This window comes from Aegilops tauschii, chromosome 3, assembly GCF_002575655.3.
Source record: "Aegilops tauschii subsp. strangulata cultivar AL8/78 chromosome 3, Aet v6.0, whole genome shotgun sequence".
Classification (NCBI taxonomy): Eukaryota; Viridiplantae; Streptophyta; class Magnoliopsida; order Poales; family Poaceae; genus Aegilops; species Aegilops tauschii.
This window is the reverse complement of record NC_053037.3, coordinates 90,035,228-90,050,496: the sequence shown is the minus strand read 5'-3', so window position 1 is coordinate 90,050,496 and position 15,269 is coordinate 90,035,228. Positions and strand designations below refer to the sequence as shown.

The following is a 15,269-nucleotide window of genomic DNA, read 5'->3' as shown; positions in this document are numbered from 1 at the left end:
ACACCACACTGGCAAAGTTTTGCAGCGAAGCGGTGAAAATGGAACAGTGTTGGCACGTTATCACAGGGCGCCAGGAGAGAGAGAGAGAGGTTGAGGCTCGAGGGAGAGAGACTAGAGAGAGAAAGGTCGAGAGAGAGAAATGAGAAGGCGGGCCAAAACGAAAGAGAACAAAGTTGCCAATTTGGGTTGACCCCGCCATTAATCCCCGCGACGGCGGCTCCAACGGCGCCGGCCCTGCTCGCTCCACATCACATCCCTCTCTCTGTCTCGCTCTCGGCCAGCTTTTATCGTTGTGCCCCCTCCCTCCCTTCCCCCCTCTATCTAGATTAAATGAAATGAAACCGATGGATCCATCCGACGCTTTCAGCGATGATACTAATCCTCCTACTACTACACACATGCTGGTCCAGAGCCCAGCTCCCCTATATAAATCCACCCCCGTTTTCTCTCCTCTCCTCTCACCTCACCACACCACGTCTCCGCTCCTGCCACCTCACGCGCCCTCCTCTGTTCCTCTCTCCTCTGCTTCTACTGGTTTCTTCTTCTCTGAGGACGGACGACACAGCATAGCTCAACGAGTGAGTGAGTGAGGCGAGAGGTGGGGGATATACATACATACATACATAGAATTGAGCGGTGCTGTTGGTGCGGATGATGGGCTGGTGGTGGATCGCGGCGGCGGCGGCGGCGCTGGCGTACGTGGCGGCCAAGCTGATGGAGGTGCTGTGGTGGCGGCCGCGGCGCGTGGAGGAGCACTTCGCGCGGCAGGGGATCAGGGGCCCGCCCTACCGCTTCTTCATCGGGTGCGTCCGGGAGATGGTGGCGCTCATGGTGGCCGCCTCCGCCAAGCCAATGCCGCCACCCTACCGCTCCCACAACGTCCTCCCCCGCGTCCTCGCCTTCTACCACCACTGGAAGAAAATCTACGGTAAACACATACGTCCTCAACCATACCATTCCATGGCCTTGCTTGCTTCTTCGTCTTCCTCGGCACACTCTGCTTCTTCCTTTGTTTGCTTGATCTCCCAACGACAAACTCTTTTTCTTCTTCTTTTTGCCTCCTTTTAATCTGATGAATGAAGAGAACAAGGAAAGAAAACAAAATTCAGAACGAAAATCAAGAGAATGGGATCGGTGGCAAACAGAACAGAGAGAAGAGAGAAGAGCGACAGGCAGGCAGGCAGCGGCAACAACTTGCAGCAGCTGTTGTCGAGCGAGCGCGTCTTGTTCCCGAAATGCCGCCTTGGAGTGACATGCATTAAGTGGCATGTCGAGCGCCTGGCCTTGGCTTGTCGGAGTGGTTTGCCGTAGTTGTCTCTCGTTATCGCTGTCCCCCGGCTGCAGCCCGGTTAGGTGGCCACGGGTCTATTCCCTGCTTGCCGCCCCCTCGGACATGAGCGAGCCTACACATTTCCTTTTCTGCTCCCCCCTCGCTTCCCCGGCCGGCCGGCCACCGTCCGTCGGCCCATCCGTCGCCATTCCCATTTACTCCCGTATGGCCTTGCGCAACGCCATCCACATCCACATCCACTGCTGTGCTGCCCCGTCGCAGTCCCTCACCAGTTCTTCCACCACCTGCCACTGCTCCATCCTCTGCTTGCTTATAGTACTAGTCGTTCTTCAGACTGTAACTCATCTTGCTTGGGCCATAGTTTTGCAGCTTAGTAGTCGTGGGAACTGATTGCCACCTTGCTGTATGTATGTATCTATGTATTTATGCCTGCATTTTTCTACGTATATGTGTGTACCCATGCCATGCCAGCGTCTTCTCCTGGTGCCTTGTGCGTTCATGCCGCATTGGCATTTTTGCAGCTTAATTAGCGTAGCGGTACCAGTAACCTTGCTGTATGTATTTATGTCTGTATTTTTGTGCCCATGTCGTGTCATGCCATGCCAGCGTCTTCTCCCGCTGAGTCTGGTGGATGCTGATGTGGCGGAACATGGCCTCCCTCGTCAATCATTGATCCCCTCGTTTGCTTGCCTGCTTGTCGCTCACGGCCACTTAATTTTGCTGCTGCTCACAGGCTCCACGTTCCTCATATGGTTCGGCCCGACGCCGCGGCTCGCCGTGGCCGACCCCGACCTCATCCGGGAGATCCTCCTCTCGCGCGCAGAGCACTTCGACCGCTACGAGTCGCACCCCATGGTGCGGCAGCTCGAGGGGGAGGGGCTCGTCAGCCTGCGCGGCGAGAAGTGGGCGCACCACCGCAGGGTGCTCGCGCCCACCTTCCACATGGAGAACCTCAAGGTCGGTCGCTCGGTCCCCTCCTTTACCAAATTGGCTCTGCCGCCCTTGCCTCCTTGGGCATTATGGCGGTGATGCGATCGGGTTGTGGTTGGTGCTGACGTGCATGGCGACGCCGCAGATGCTGCTGCCGTTCATCGGGAAGACGGTGGTGGACATGGCGGAGAAGTGGGTCACCATGGCCGACCCCGCGTCCGGCGAGGTCGAGATCGACGTGTCCGAGTGGTTCCAGATCGTGACAGAGGACGCCATCACGCGCACGGCCTTTGGCCGGAGCTACGAGGACGGCAAGGCAGTCTTCAAGCTGCAGACGCAGCTAATGGCCTTCGCCTCCGAGGCATTCCGCAAGGTCTTCATCCCTGGATACAGGTACTTGATTAAACATAATTACTGTGCTTAATAGAGTACTGACTGATTTTTAAAGTAATGCACAGTAACATAACTTGTGTGTGCTTACGCATCCAGGTTCTTGCCGACCAAGAAGAACACGAGCTCGTGGAAACTGGACAAGGAGATCAGGAAGAACCTGGTGACGCTCATCGGCCGGCGGCAGGAGGCCACGGACGACGAGAGGCTCCAAGGGTGCGCCAAGGACCTCCTCGGCCTCATGATCAACGCCAGCAGCAACGGCGGCAGGAGAGGGCAGCCGGTCAGCCCCATCACCGTGAACGACATCGTGGAGGAGTGCAAGACGTTCTTCTTCGCCGGCAAGCAGACGACGTCCAACCTCCTGACATGGACCACCGTGGTGCTCGCCATGCACCCGGAGTGGCAGGAGCGTGCCAGGCAGGAGGTCCTCGAAGTCTGCGGCGCGCACGACATCCCCTGCCGCGAGCAGCTCGCCAAGCTCAAGACTGTAAGCAACGTGTTCCCTGGCACCCTGACACGCACATTTCCACCATCATTTCAAACCAGCCTCCTCCCGGAAAGTAGTGCGTGACCTGACCGCGTGCTGCCGATTCCCCTGACAGCTCGGCATGATCCTGAACGAGACGCTGCGGCTGTACCCTCCGGCGGTGGCGACGGTGCGGCGGGCCAAGTCCGACGTGGTGCTCGGCGGTTACCACATCCCGCGCGACACGGAGCTGCTGATCCCCATCATGGCCGTGCACCACGACGCGCGGCTGTGGGGGCCGGACGCGACCCAGTTCAACCCGGCGCGGTTCGCGGACGGCGTGGCGCGGGCGGCCAAGCACCCGACAGCCTTCATACCCTTCGGGCTAGGCGCGCGGATGTGCATCGGCCAGAACCTGGCGCTCCTGGAGGCCAAGCTCACGGTGGCCATCATTCTCCAGCGGTTCGAGTTCCGGCTGTCGCCCAAGTACGTCCACGCGCCCACGGTCCTGATGCTCCTCCACCCGCAGTACGGCGCGCCCGTGATCTTCCGATCCCGCTCATCATCCCAGACGCCAGACCGTCATGTGTGAAAAGATGATGAACTCACTAACAACATTGTCAGTGCGAATTGTGACTGGCAGAATGACATGCCGAAATGACCATGTGCTGCTCATGGTGTGTGCTGCTTTGCTTTGTCATATCCAGGGCGGAGATCACTGGAGCAAAGCTCTGGTACCACCAAGAGAATGACTACAAGAACCACCCCCCTGTACTGTACTGCACTAACATATAATGCCTGCCAGCAGCTTAGATTAGTAGAGAGGTAGTAACAGTGTAGAAGGCTTGAGCTTGAGCTGTGTCTCCCAAGTTTTTCTGTCCTTTTCGGGTTGATGATGGTTTCTTCCTCGGTGGATGGATGGGGTTTGGTGTGTATGGATGGAAGATTGCAAATTGTACACATGCCATGTTCCTTTTGTTCTTTGGCAAGCGCGAGGGGATAAACGGAGAGGCAAAAAGAGTACGAGAGGAAAGGCAGGTATGAGAGATGCATGCATGATGCAAAGATTGTGGCGCCACAGTGCCCCTCTGATTACTTTCTCTGTCATTCTTGTGGTCCTTCTCCCGCGATGCAGAGTAGAAGCCATTAAAGGAAGAGATGGGCACCGCTGGGTGCGGGCCATTTAAGAGTGCCTTGCCAAGGGAACAAATGGTGTGCCACAGTTGGAGCAAGCACGGCAGCCAAGATAGCAGCAGCAGCAGCAGCATCAAGCAGCAGATAGGCGAAGGGTAGAAGATAGATTTGATCATGGCATAGCAATGGTAGTGTGCGCCTGCTCTGCTCTCCTCAGCATCGCTGCATCATCAGCAGCTCCATTGCTAACACCTCCTCTGTAAACAACGCAACACACATGGGACATGTACGTACGGCGTCGGGGCAAGCTGTCACTCACCACTGGCAAGGGCGGGCGGGCGATCGCGGGCCGACCGAGGACCGGGACTGTAGCGGCCGATAAAGGCGCTGCCTGCCGCACCGGACCTGGTGGAGGGGCCTGCGAACTGTTCATCTCCTCTGTCAGACTGCGCTGGCTGCAACATTGTTTGCATCACACAAGAGGATGCATGGAAATGGGGTGGGATGAGATGAGATGGCCACCTGCCCTGCTTGCTGCTGCTGCTGCTGGAGTGGATTGGACTCCAGTGCTTGTGCTTGTGCTTGTGCTTGTGGGGGGGGGGGGGGGAGTACTTGGGACAGCCAAGGCAAGGCTCTTGGGATCTGCAAAATTATTCAAATTTAGTTTTGGATCTGGATCACTACAGCTCAGACCAGATTCATTTCATGGAGCACAAGAAACCTGCTCACCTGCTGCTTACCGGTTTCCATGGCGAGGTTATTAATAAACAAACGCATGCTTCCAATATGATGATACAGGCACACTTGTCCTTGTGCACAGGGAATGTTTTTGCCTTGCAGCCGCAGCAGAATTCTACATAGTAGTATATTGCTCACTCTCAAGTCCCAGTTCCTGGACTCATGCTGCTTAACTGTGTTGCAAACAATCTGGGGCACAAGCTCAGCTAGTGCCCTACAGCGGCCGCCTAAGGGTAAAAGAAACCATAAAGTACCTACCATATGCCTCAAAACTCCCAATCATTGATCTGCAGAAAAAGAACAAGGGGCACCCACTGCTCAGTGTGCATTGCATTGCACAGCAGGATTTACTTATACCCAAATTGACTGTTGCTGTTGCTGCTGCTGCTGCTGCTGCATAATCTCACAAGCTCCACAGACAGGAGGTACTCCCATAATGCCCGGTACGTGTAGGCTTGCCAGCATCAAAGTTTCAAGTGCACAGCTCCTTTTTACCTCTTTTGTGAAAAAAGGCAAAGGCATTGACAGGGCAGCCAGCCACCACTTCACTGGCCAGGTGGAGCACAGGCTCTTCTCCCCACCTGAGGGACGGACGGACGGACGGACCTGCCTCCATCAAACGCCTTTCTCTTCTTCCCAAAGCCAATCTCGATTGGGCAAAAGGAAAAAACTCATGCCTGCACAACATCCAACCCCTCAGCTGCACATTTTCCCCCGCAGATGTCTGTTTGTCATCTTCCTTTTAAGACCTTAGCGTCATTTGGGAAACACTCGCTTTTCCTTCCAAGCAATGCTGAAAATCACAAATGGGGAAATCAATCTCGGAGACGATTCACCTCTTGCTAACTTTACCAGTAGTGCTTTAACATGAGCATTTATTTTCAGTTCATTATTATAATTGACAGTTAACATGCTACAACTTTCAACCATCGCTTTAGTGTCGAGTAGAAAATACAGCTGCCCGACGGCAGAAAACATAATTGACAGTTAACATGCTACAACTTTCAACCATCGCTTTAGTGTCGTGCACCTGTAATTTACTATGGAAATTGGACCAGGGAAGGGGAATATGGTGATGTTATGGGCAAGAAAGCTCTAATCTTAGAGATCTCCGAAGGGGGCCACAGCCTTGTTCCTCTTGAGGGGGGGCTCTAGTTATGTAGCTCCCATGTGTTTCTGGTCCCCATAAGGGAAGGCATGTGCCAGAGAGCATCCTTCCTTGCCCTTAATTAATCGTAGTGAGATGGCACTTCCTCCCTATCCTAACAATGTGCCCTAAAACAAATGAAGCAATTGGGCATGCCAAAAGAGCATGTGACCCCAACGCACTGCATAATTACCTTTACGATTAAACAAACACATAGTGGCTTCAACACTGTTAAATCTTCATAAGAGTAGGTTTAGGGTTAACTATCGCTTAACAGTTAACACATAATTGGTCATGGGGTTCTCCACTAATCTCTAGCCGGCGTGCGAAGAGCGCTTTATTATCAAAATCCGGGGGGCTTGAAACACCTTTACCATCACAATGGCGTCATAAAAAGGCGCAACACATAAACTATTGAACAGTTTATGACAAGTTTCCGGGAGGAAGGCATGTTTAGCCTCACTAGGAGGGCTAGGGCCGTTGTGCAGCATGGTTCAAAACATCGGACTGAAATGGGACCGCAGTGGCACTTGTATATGTGTTTCTATTTGGTGCATAATCGCCACATGCTGCAAAAGTATGTAGCAGCACACAAGATTAGATTTCTGCATGCAATGATCATAGCAGGCTACCTTTCTTTTTTGAACTCATCATTCATGTGATTGAAGCATATAAAGATAGGGACTTTGCAGTAGCAAATGATCAGGGCAACAGGGTTTGAACTCGAGGATAACTGAATGCATGCTGCAGGATCATATGAGTGCGAACATGATTATTTTGAGCAGAAAAATAAGGGGTGAGGTCCGTGAAGAAGGCGGGATGGGATAGATGGATGTCTTAATACCAAGGAATCGTCTCTTGTCCTCTATCACTATAGTCTTTTTAGTTTGTTAATTTGTGCAAACCTGCTCCCCTCCTAGGGGCAATGCACATCTCACCAGTAATCTTCTCCTCTCTGCTGCCAGTCAACCAAATGCATCTTCGGGAACCTTTCTTTCCATGCACCAATCAATCTAAAAGATGCAAAAATGATCATTCACTCTTGGTGAGCTTTCCAAAAAAAATCTTCAGTCTCGGGTGTTCCATTGTTTATCTGCAAAAGGAGATCACAGGATCATTAATCTAGGTTAACTCAACTGTAGCTAGCTTATACTATATTGAGATTGCCAGCTAAAGCCAAGTAGCTAAAATACAGTGCCCTCCATATGATGAAAGCAGGTGGCATTCTCATATGACATTCTCATACGAGCTGATCCCAAAATGACTCAAGGATTTAAGTTTTGTCCTAAGCAGGAAAATATCTATGGAAATCTACATATTTTTTAAATCTATGCGCATAAAGTGCATTTTTGTCTATGCACATAATTAAATATTAGCATTTGTATTATGCAACAAAATGTAACATGACCCAAATGACCACGAGAGAGAACATATCTCTGAGTTCCCCCTTTAGTACTAAAATGGCATCTGTTTGCCTTTTTAAGTCAGACCAACCTAAATATAAATGGAGACCGTACAAAATATTCATGTGAAACAGTTGGTTCTCGTGCAATAATGGAGTATCTCTTGTCCATCCACCCAGTGCAGCACCGGCCACACATCTATTATAAAGATGGTTATGTACTTGCCTAATGTGAAACAACATACATTATATGAGCTAGCACTGGATCAGATGTGCATGTCAATTCACCAACACAGTAATACTTTAAATTTCAACAATCAATACAAAGTGCAAACGAGGAGCAATTCTCGAGTTTAACTCCAAAATATACCCCCATTAGAAATATATTCCCTCCGTCCGGAATTAATTGTAGCTAAAATGGGTGAACACTCATTTCAGTGACAGTTAATTCCGGACAGAGGTAGTAGATTGCTGCCTAGAAATTTCTGACATTAGCTTTGGAAGTTTTGTAGCATATATTTTGTAAGTTCAACTTATTTATCAGTTTTAATAAGAAAACAACTGTTTTATAAGATTAGAAGACAGTACAGCACGTTTGATTCTTTACGAGATGTGAGTAGACCTCATTAACACGTTGTCGGGCGCTAGCTGCGTTAACTTAAGGTGCTGTTGTCATTTTCCTGCAGCACCTACAGGCTGTAGCTATCCAGCAGAAAACTGATCAGGGCAAGTGGAAATTAAAAAGATGAAAAGGTTGTAAATCCAGAAAATAATAACGACTGAAAGAAGTAGCAAGGCCTCAATTTAAAATGAACCGATATGGGAATATTACAGAGCACGTGCTAGGCAACGGAAGAAAACTAATGTAATGGTTCACCATTGTACCCCATGGAAATATTATTCTACCATCAAATAGACTCAAATTGGGAGGGAGAGAACATCAAACAAGCGACAAAGAATACATAAAAGTTCTCTACAGCCGTACCTTCCGGCACAGGCCAAATGACAGGATCAAGAGGGTCTAGCATCACATGCGAGAGCAGGTCCGCCAAAAAGCTTCCCGTCAGTTAACAAACTGTATCGTGCCCGACAGCCGTCCGACCAACGACTGCACAGCTGTGATCAGGGTGTGGAACACCGTATTAACCCCAAGCTCTCTCCTAATTCCGATACCACCACAGAAAACAAATCAAGCTCACGCCAACCAAACCTTCTCTCAACTATCTAAAGATATGATGATCTCGACATGCTTGGAGTGTACACTCTTCCATGGATTCCAGCTCATAGACTTACCGAGGGAGACCTTGAAGACCCAAATCTAATTAGTTTTTTACTGGCATTACAACCCCCCAGTAAATCCCCTAAGACCTATGGTCTTTAAGATAATCTAATCCCATCACGTAGACCGTTTGGTTTTTGTTTTGTTTGAGTGCCTTGGGGCACTACGTACCAAACCCTTGTGGCCCTTAGCACCCTTGAATTATGCCATTATGTCGGAGAGTAGTAGACAGCAGCAGCGCGCCAAGCTGCGTCCTGATGATTGGAGTCCTTCCAGCTTTCACTGCCTCATAGCAAGGAAGTATCTTCTCTCTCGTCTTTTTAGTAATGGGAAAAATGGAAATCATTGTTCTTGCTATCGGAAAAGGTTAGCTCGATGCCTCCAACCACGGGCATACACTGTTCCAGGATCAAAGCAAGGCCAGTACAAGTTTTTCATTGCCCAAATTTCTTGTGGGTCTTGGCTCTTGTCCTTAGATTGGTCCAGCCTGGATTGAGCAGATATAGGAACAAATATCTGATCTGGATACTCCTCTTTTAAAAAGGGGAAAAACTAACCACCGGCATTATACATCTTTCCCCCACCGTGCAGATGTCTGTTCAATTGCTATAGTGTTCATGATCCCTTATTGGCATGATCATCATCTATGCATGAACAGTAACAGTCTCCTTGTTCAACTAACTCATCCCAAAGCTAACATTTGAAAATGTGTGACAATTAACATACTGAATTTGTTACAACACCATGACATTGTCATTACAGGTTCATTGATCTAGTCACACAGTACTTTTCGACTGCCTGCTTGCTATGTTTGTTTTAGATTGCCCATTTGCTAAGTTTCTAAGCATAGCTCATGTCCAGCATACATAACTGTCTGGTTCAGTTCTTAACGGCATGAATAGATGCTCAAAAGTCATCATGGAATACAATTTCTAGGTAAATAGCCATAGTTTTGCTGTAACCAGCGTAAATCGTTTCGTGTATTGTTAGAAAAGCAACTAAAATTATATTTAAGAAATTAATGTACGCAACAGACTACATGAAAACATACCAACATGGGGATACGTGATTCTGACCTGTTGTGTCAGATGCCAAGAGCAGGCACCATGAATCGATGATCATGCCATTCGTCCAAGAATCCATGGCATCACATGTGCATCACGTGACTGTGCTCTTCTGATAATACCCAAATGTATAACAGGGATTGGTGGACTGGTACGGCAGACCAAATAAAAAGCATCATCAAACTAATTACTGCCCCACTTATTACGAATCCTCCTTATAATGGATGTTCCACCAACCTAAGGGCATTGTCGTCTTGAAATTATATCTCACCTGAACAGGGAGGGATAAGAATAGCTAAGAACTAGATTGCACTATCTGCATGCTTTTTTACAGGAGGAACAAACGGGCCATTTGAAGAGGGAGGATGGTTCCGATATACACAGAAAGTAAATGAGCAAGACTATACTCTCTGCAGGCATTTTGGTGAATAGTTGAATGGAACAAACAAGACATTTGAATAGAAAGAACTTTGCAGGCATACACGAAAGTAAATGAAGTAGTTATATCTTTGATACCAATTCATGAATTGTGATGCTGCCTGCCTCAGCAATATAACTAATAAATTGCAGCAATGATGTCCGAGCAGGTAAACACAAGAACAGTAAGAGTATTTATCAATGAATGTCTCTTGCGCAGTAACTGCAGAGCTGAGAGAGATAGAGAGGTGGGGGTGGGGAAAGGTCCATATGAATATGATCACTGTACGCAAAGTTGATGGCAGAAACATATTCAGGCCCATACTAGCCCATCAGTGTATAGATATTGAATGTAGAAGCAGGAATATTTACCACATCATGACTGCCAACACCAGGCATTGAGCAGCTCTCATGACCCATCTGGGTACCTTCTCACAGAGTAACTGTTCTGCGTTCCACTTGCTGACATGTACTGTTTAGACAATGTCATAGCTTTGGCTGCAGCATTGCAGACATCCAGCTTTGGCCAATGTTATCTCACTGTAAAAATATCTTTCTCTAAACTCCCTGTATTTTCCTGAAGTTGCGCAATAAAATTCAAGAGAGTCAGAAACTGGTCGAGTGCTATACCAACTTCAACTATCACAAGATTCATCCTAACGCAGGCATGCAACACCGTCAGAGACAATGTCAGGTGAAATGTGCTATCTGGAAATGAGTCGGTAACATTTCCCCAGATCGAGGATTTTTTTTTCCTCAGTTCAATAGAAGTTTGTATTTGCTAGATAACTTAAACATTCACTTTGTCAATATCAGGATATAGCACCTTTGGATCCGATTACCAAGGAAACCAATGTACTGCTCTTAACAGTGGAATCTTTCAGTTGCTTACATAACTGCTATGGAATGTTTCATAAGCTGATGCAAACTAACCATGACAGGTGTTAGTACTAAAGGGTCAGCATCACACTGGTCAACCACTAGTAATACACAGCCCATGAAGTCATCTATATGATATTTCAGAGTGGTTTAATCATTAAGCACCTGAGGCTTAATAACAAGTGTAAAAGGTTACAATCATCTCTTCCTGTTCTTTCTCCCCAGTTTCCACTCCCTATAAACCATTTGTATTCCCTACACTCCCTAATCTTCCCACCTGATTTCGGTCAATCTGACAGACACAGTTCTTCCTTAGTTGTGCAATGTCAGCACCGAATCCAGCCCTCGTTGCTGATATTCAGCCAATGGCATTTAGTGATTTAGATGTGGCATATCCAAGGGTGACATATTTATGTAACCCAGATTAAAATACCCCCTGATGTTGCAATTTGATAATCCTTGGAAGGGAACAAACGTGGGACCGTCGAATTTGAATAATTAGTCGGATCTCTCTTGCCGGTGCATGTTTTCACTAAATTAAAAGGGAGGAGGCCGCAGCTTCGAGGATAAGGGAAGCTTCTCGACAATAATAACGAGATTGGGCTGAATGTTCTACGAATTTCTCAAATCGGAAACCACAAATCGACATCCTACCGCACACATTCCTCAACCGCCGCATGCAGCACCAATCGAATCATCCGTTCAATCCAGCAGGAATTCGGCCCGGATTTCCGCAAAAACTAAAACGTGCCTTTCACCCTCGATCGGCGCATCTCGACCCCTACGGCAGCGGCGGCCGCAAGGGATCGATCGATATCGGAGGAGCCCTAGGGCGATCGGGCGGAGGCGCGCGCCGCCCCCAGCGCGCAGTGCATACATAATGCGGAGGGAATCCGGGAAGATCCAAGCGGGTGGAGACAAGTACGGAGCGGGGAAGGAACAAAAATCCAGGCGGGGAGGAGGGGGCGAGTACCATCTCCTCGGATCATGGATCTTGTCGCGGCCCACTTCCCCTTGTCGCCTTCCGCCCTGCCCGGATCGCCTCGCCGTACGCCCCTCTCTCCTCCCAATCATTCGCGTCGCCGTCGTCGTCTCGATGCGTGGCCGCTGGCCGCGGCCGCGGCCGCCTCCGTGGTGCTGTTTTCGCCATGTTTTTTTTTTTTTTGAATGAATGGAGGCTGGGTCAGTGCGAGGGAGGACACCTGCGTGCCGCCGGGCCCGGCCGGTTTCGACGGGGTATCGCCGGGCGCCGCTTGTTCAGTGCCAACTGTCACGGTCTCTTCTTTGGACAAGAAAACACTTGTACTTGCGCTAAGAAACACTTGTACCGTCGTCGCAAACTCTGGTAAACAGAAAAGGACGTGTTTAAAATGGAAAAAGTCCATTTTAAACCCTAAACTCGTAGAGGTTTGGCGAAATGAACTCTCAAGTCGAAATTCCGGTCGATTGCACCCTAAACTATGCAATCCCGGTCTAAATCAAACTTTGACATGGTTTGATACATAAAAACACTGACCTGGCAGGGATTTGTCTGGCCAAGCAGCGATGTTGACCACAGCGCGCACTGGGCCGGCCCATCATACTTTTTTTTCTTTACGTTTTTTGCAAAACGTTTCAAAAAACGCGCGCCATGACGTTTCGAACCCAGAACCTCACAGGCAATGTACGAGCGCGCTAACCATCCGGGACAACATCCGCTTCGTGATAGTTTATTCTTTCATTCTATTTTTAATAACGATCATTTTTTTGTGCTAGATTCCAGCTTGTTTGCTTTTTTTGTGCCGTTTTTCTTCTTTTTCCAATTTCGTGAACTTTTCTCGAGTTTATGAATTTTTTTCGTTTCTGTGAACTTTTTTTCGAATCTTTTGAATTCATGAACTTTTTCAAATTCAATGAACTTTTTTTCAAAATAATGAAATTTTTCTAAATTTGATGAACTTTTCAAGTTGACTAACTTTTCAATGAATTTGTATTTTTTTGCCTGTTAAAATGTCTTTTTCTGTTACACTGCTAAAAAAAGGTGTGCACATAAGGTGTTTTGAACTTGCAACCTCCCCTTTTTGGTGCAAAAACTGTCCTTACCAACCACGCCACCTCACCTCTTGTGAATAATTTATTCCAATTTCTTAGCTTTTTTTCATTTTTATCTAATGCGTGAAACTTTTTACGGAACTCGTGGACTTTTTTTGAATCCGTGGACTTTTTTCAAATCCACGAACTCTTTTCATTTTTACAACTTCTTTCAAAATTCCGAGAACTTTTCTTTTGAAAATTTGTGAACTTCTTTTGAAAACATTTGAATTTTTTCTAAATCCGTGAAATTTTTATTAAAAAATTGCGGCCTTTTTTCCTTTTGAAAAATTGGTTCACGAGGTTTTTTTTCGTTTGGTATTCCCTACTAAGATGTCCACGAATTTAACAAAAAATTAAAAACAAAAAATATAAATAAAAAGAACAGAAAAAGAAAGAAGAAAAAGAAGAAACAGGGATAATGTGAACAATGATGTGCTGTCCAGGTGGTTACTTCCGTGCTCTTTTTTGCAGTTTTAAAGAATAAAAAAGCTGCGCGTTTTAAAAGAAGGAAAAAGAAAACTAAAGCGGGCCAGCCCAATGGGGAACAGTGCGGCGAAATGGCACCAATCCCGGCCATCCTGTGACACGTCGTTGATCCTGGTTTGCCAAACGACTCCAGGGTTCAGTTTAGACCGGGATTGCATAGTTCAGGGTGCAATCGACCGGGATTTCGACTTGAGGGTTTGTTTCGCCGAACCTCTACGAGTTCAGGGTTTAAAATGGACTTTTTCCGTTTAAAATTGACAGCGCAGATGATTTCCGGCAAAAAAAAGATGATTTCAGGCGAAGTATCTAGTTCCTTTATACCTGAATGCTATAGATCTCACGTAGATTTTTGAGCAATCCGAGCGAAAGGACCCCAAGCACGTCGGATCTTGTGCATGAATTTAAAGCATTCGCTCCCATGTACCCTCACTGAGCGAGCTGACGACAAAAACGGAATGACTGTGCACATGATGCTTAAATCAATCCCAGCCGAAAACATCCCAAGCACCAGCAGGAATCTGCTAGTTAGTAATAAAATCGATCAACAAAGATGGTATATGTTCAGATCTTGGAGAAGTATAGACAATTAGTCTGCAGATAATCAATTTGTAGATTTCCTAGCTTATGCAGAAGTACAATACATCATCTATCCAGTAGTGGGAAGCAACACTAAGTTATGGCATGATATTATTCACCTCTGGACAGGAGGATGATGCATAAATTACGTCAGTTCGTAGATGACAATGGGCTCAAGGAGTTGTATATGCATGGGCGTGCGTTTACATGGAGCAATGAAAGGGAGGTACCCACCCTAACAAAAATCGACAAGGCGCTTGTTTCGGTGGATTGGGAGCTGGATTATCCGGACTGCCTGCTTCAAGCTATGTCGACGTCTGTGACGCCCCCGATTTGACCGTACACTAATCATGCATGCAAATGTGTACGATCAAGATCAGGGACTCACGGGAAGATATCACAACACAACTCTAAAACATAAATAAGTCATACAAGCATCATAATACAAGCCAGGGGCCTCGAGGGCTCGAATACAAGTGCTCGATCATAGACGAGTCAGCGGAAGCAACAATATCTGAGTACAGACATAAGTTAAACAAGTTTGCCTTAAGAAGGCTAGCACAAAAGTAGCGACGATCGAAAAGGCAAGACCTCCTGCCTGGGACCTCCTAACTACTCCTCGAAGCCGAACTCCATGTAGAATCATCCTCGGGATCTCTAGCTCCTGTACTCCAGTATCTGGTTGCGACAATCAGGTATAGACAAGGGAAAAGAGGGAGAAAAGCAACCGTGAGTACTCATCCAAAGTACTCGCAAGCAAGGAGCTACACTACATATGCATGGGTATATGTGTAAAGGACCATATCGGTGGACTGAACTGCAGAATGCCAGAATAAGAGGGGATAGCTAATCCTGTCGAAGACTACGCTTCTGGCAGCCTCCATCTTGCAGCATGTAGAAGAGAGTAGATGGTAAGTTCACCAAGTAGCATCGCATAGCATAATCCTACCCGGCGATCCCCTCCTCGTCGCCCTGTTAGAGAGCGATCACCGGG

The 15,269-nt window shown here is 47.6% G+C and overlaps 1 protein-coding gene and 2 long non-coding RNA genes across 3 annotated transcripts; 1 reads left to right on the top strand and 2 right to left on the bottom strand.

Moving 5' to 3' along the window:
* Positions 1 to 406: 406 nt before the first annotated feature.
* Positions 407 to 4,040, top strand: LOC109782220 (cytochrome P450 734A6). Its single transcript, XM_020340832.4, has 5 exons — positions 407 to 928; positions 2,025 to 2,248; positions 2,367 to 2,614; positions 2,711 to 3,101; positions 3,217 to 4,040. Exons 1-5 carry the CDS (start codon positions 652 to 654, stop codon positions 3,670 to 3,672), a joined length of 1,596 nt encoding a protein of 531 aa, XP_020196421.1. The 5' UTR covers positions 407 to 651; the 3' UTR covers positions 3,673 to 4,040.
* Positions 4,041 to 5,078: 1,038 nt separating this feature from the next.
* On the bottom strand, positions 5,079 to 8,228 carry LOC141042284 (uncharacterized). Its single transcript, XR_012204350.1, has 3 exons — positions 8,124 to 8,228; positions 7,038 to 7,192; positions 5,079 to 5,745 (listed from the first exon to the last, which is right to left on the bottom strand). It is a non-coding gene; the product is annotated as an uncharacterized lncRNA (long non-coding RNA).
* A 1,628-nt stretch (positions 8,229 to 9,856) lies between these two features.
* Positions 9,857 to 12,302, bottom strand: LOC120976510 (uncharacterized). Its single transcript, XR_006671806.2, has 3 exons — positions 12,114 to 12,302; positions 10,634 to 10,838; positions 9,857 to 10,115 (listed from the first exon to the last, which is right to left on the bottom strand). It is a non-coding gene; the product is annotated as an uncharacterized lncRNA (long non-coding RNA).
* Between the last annotated feature and the right edge of the window lie 2,967 nt (positions 12,303 to 15,269).

Excerpts from the sequence above, each read along its gene's own strand:
- LOC109782220 (XM_020340832.4), top strand. The coding sequence starts at position 652 with ATGATGGGCTGGTGGTGGATCGCGGCGGCGGCGGCGGCGCTGGCGTAC. Across the intron at positions 929-2,024 it reads CCACTGGAAGAAAATCTACG|GCTCCACGTTCCTCATATGG; the intron begins GTAAACACATAC and ends TGCTGCTCACAG. Across the intron at positions 2,615-2,710 it reads GTCTTCATCCCTGGATACAG|GTTCTTGCCGACCAAGAAGA; the intron begins GTACTTGATTAA and ends TTACGCATCCAG.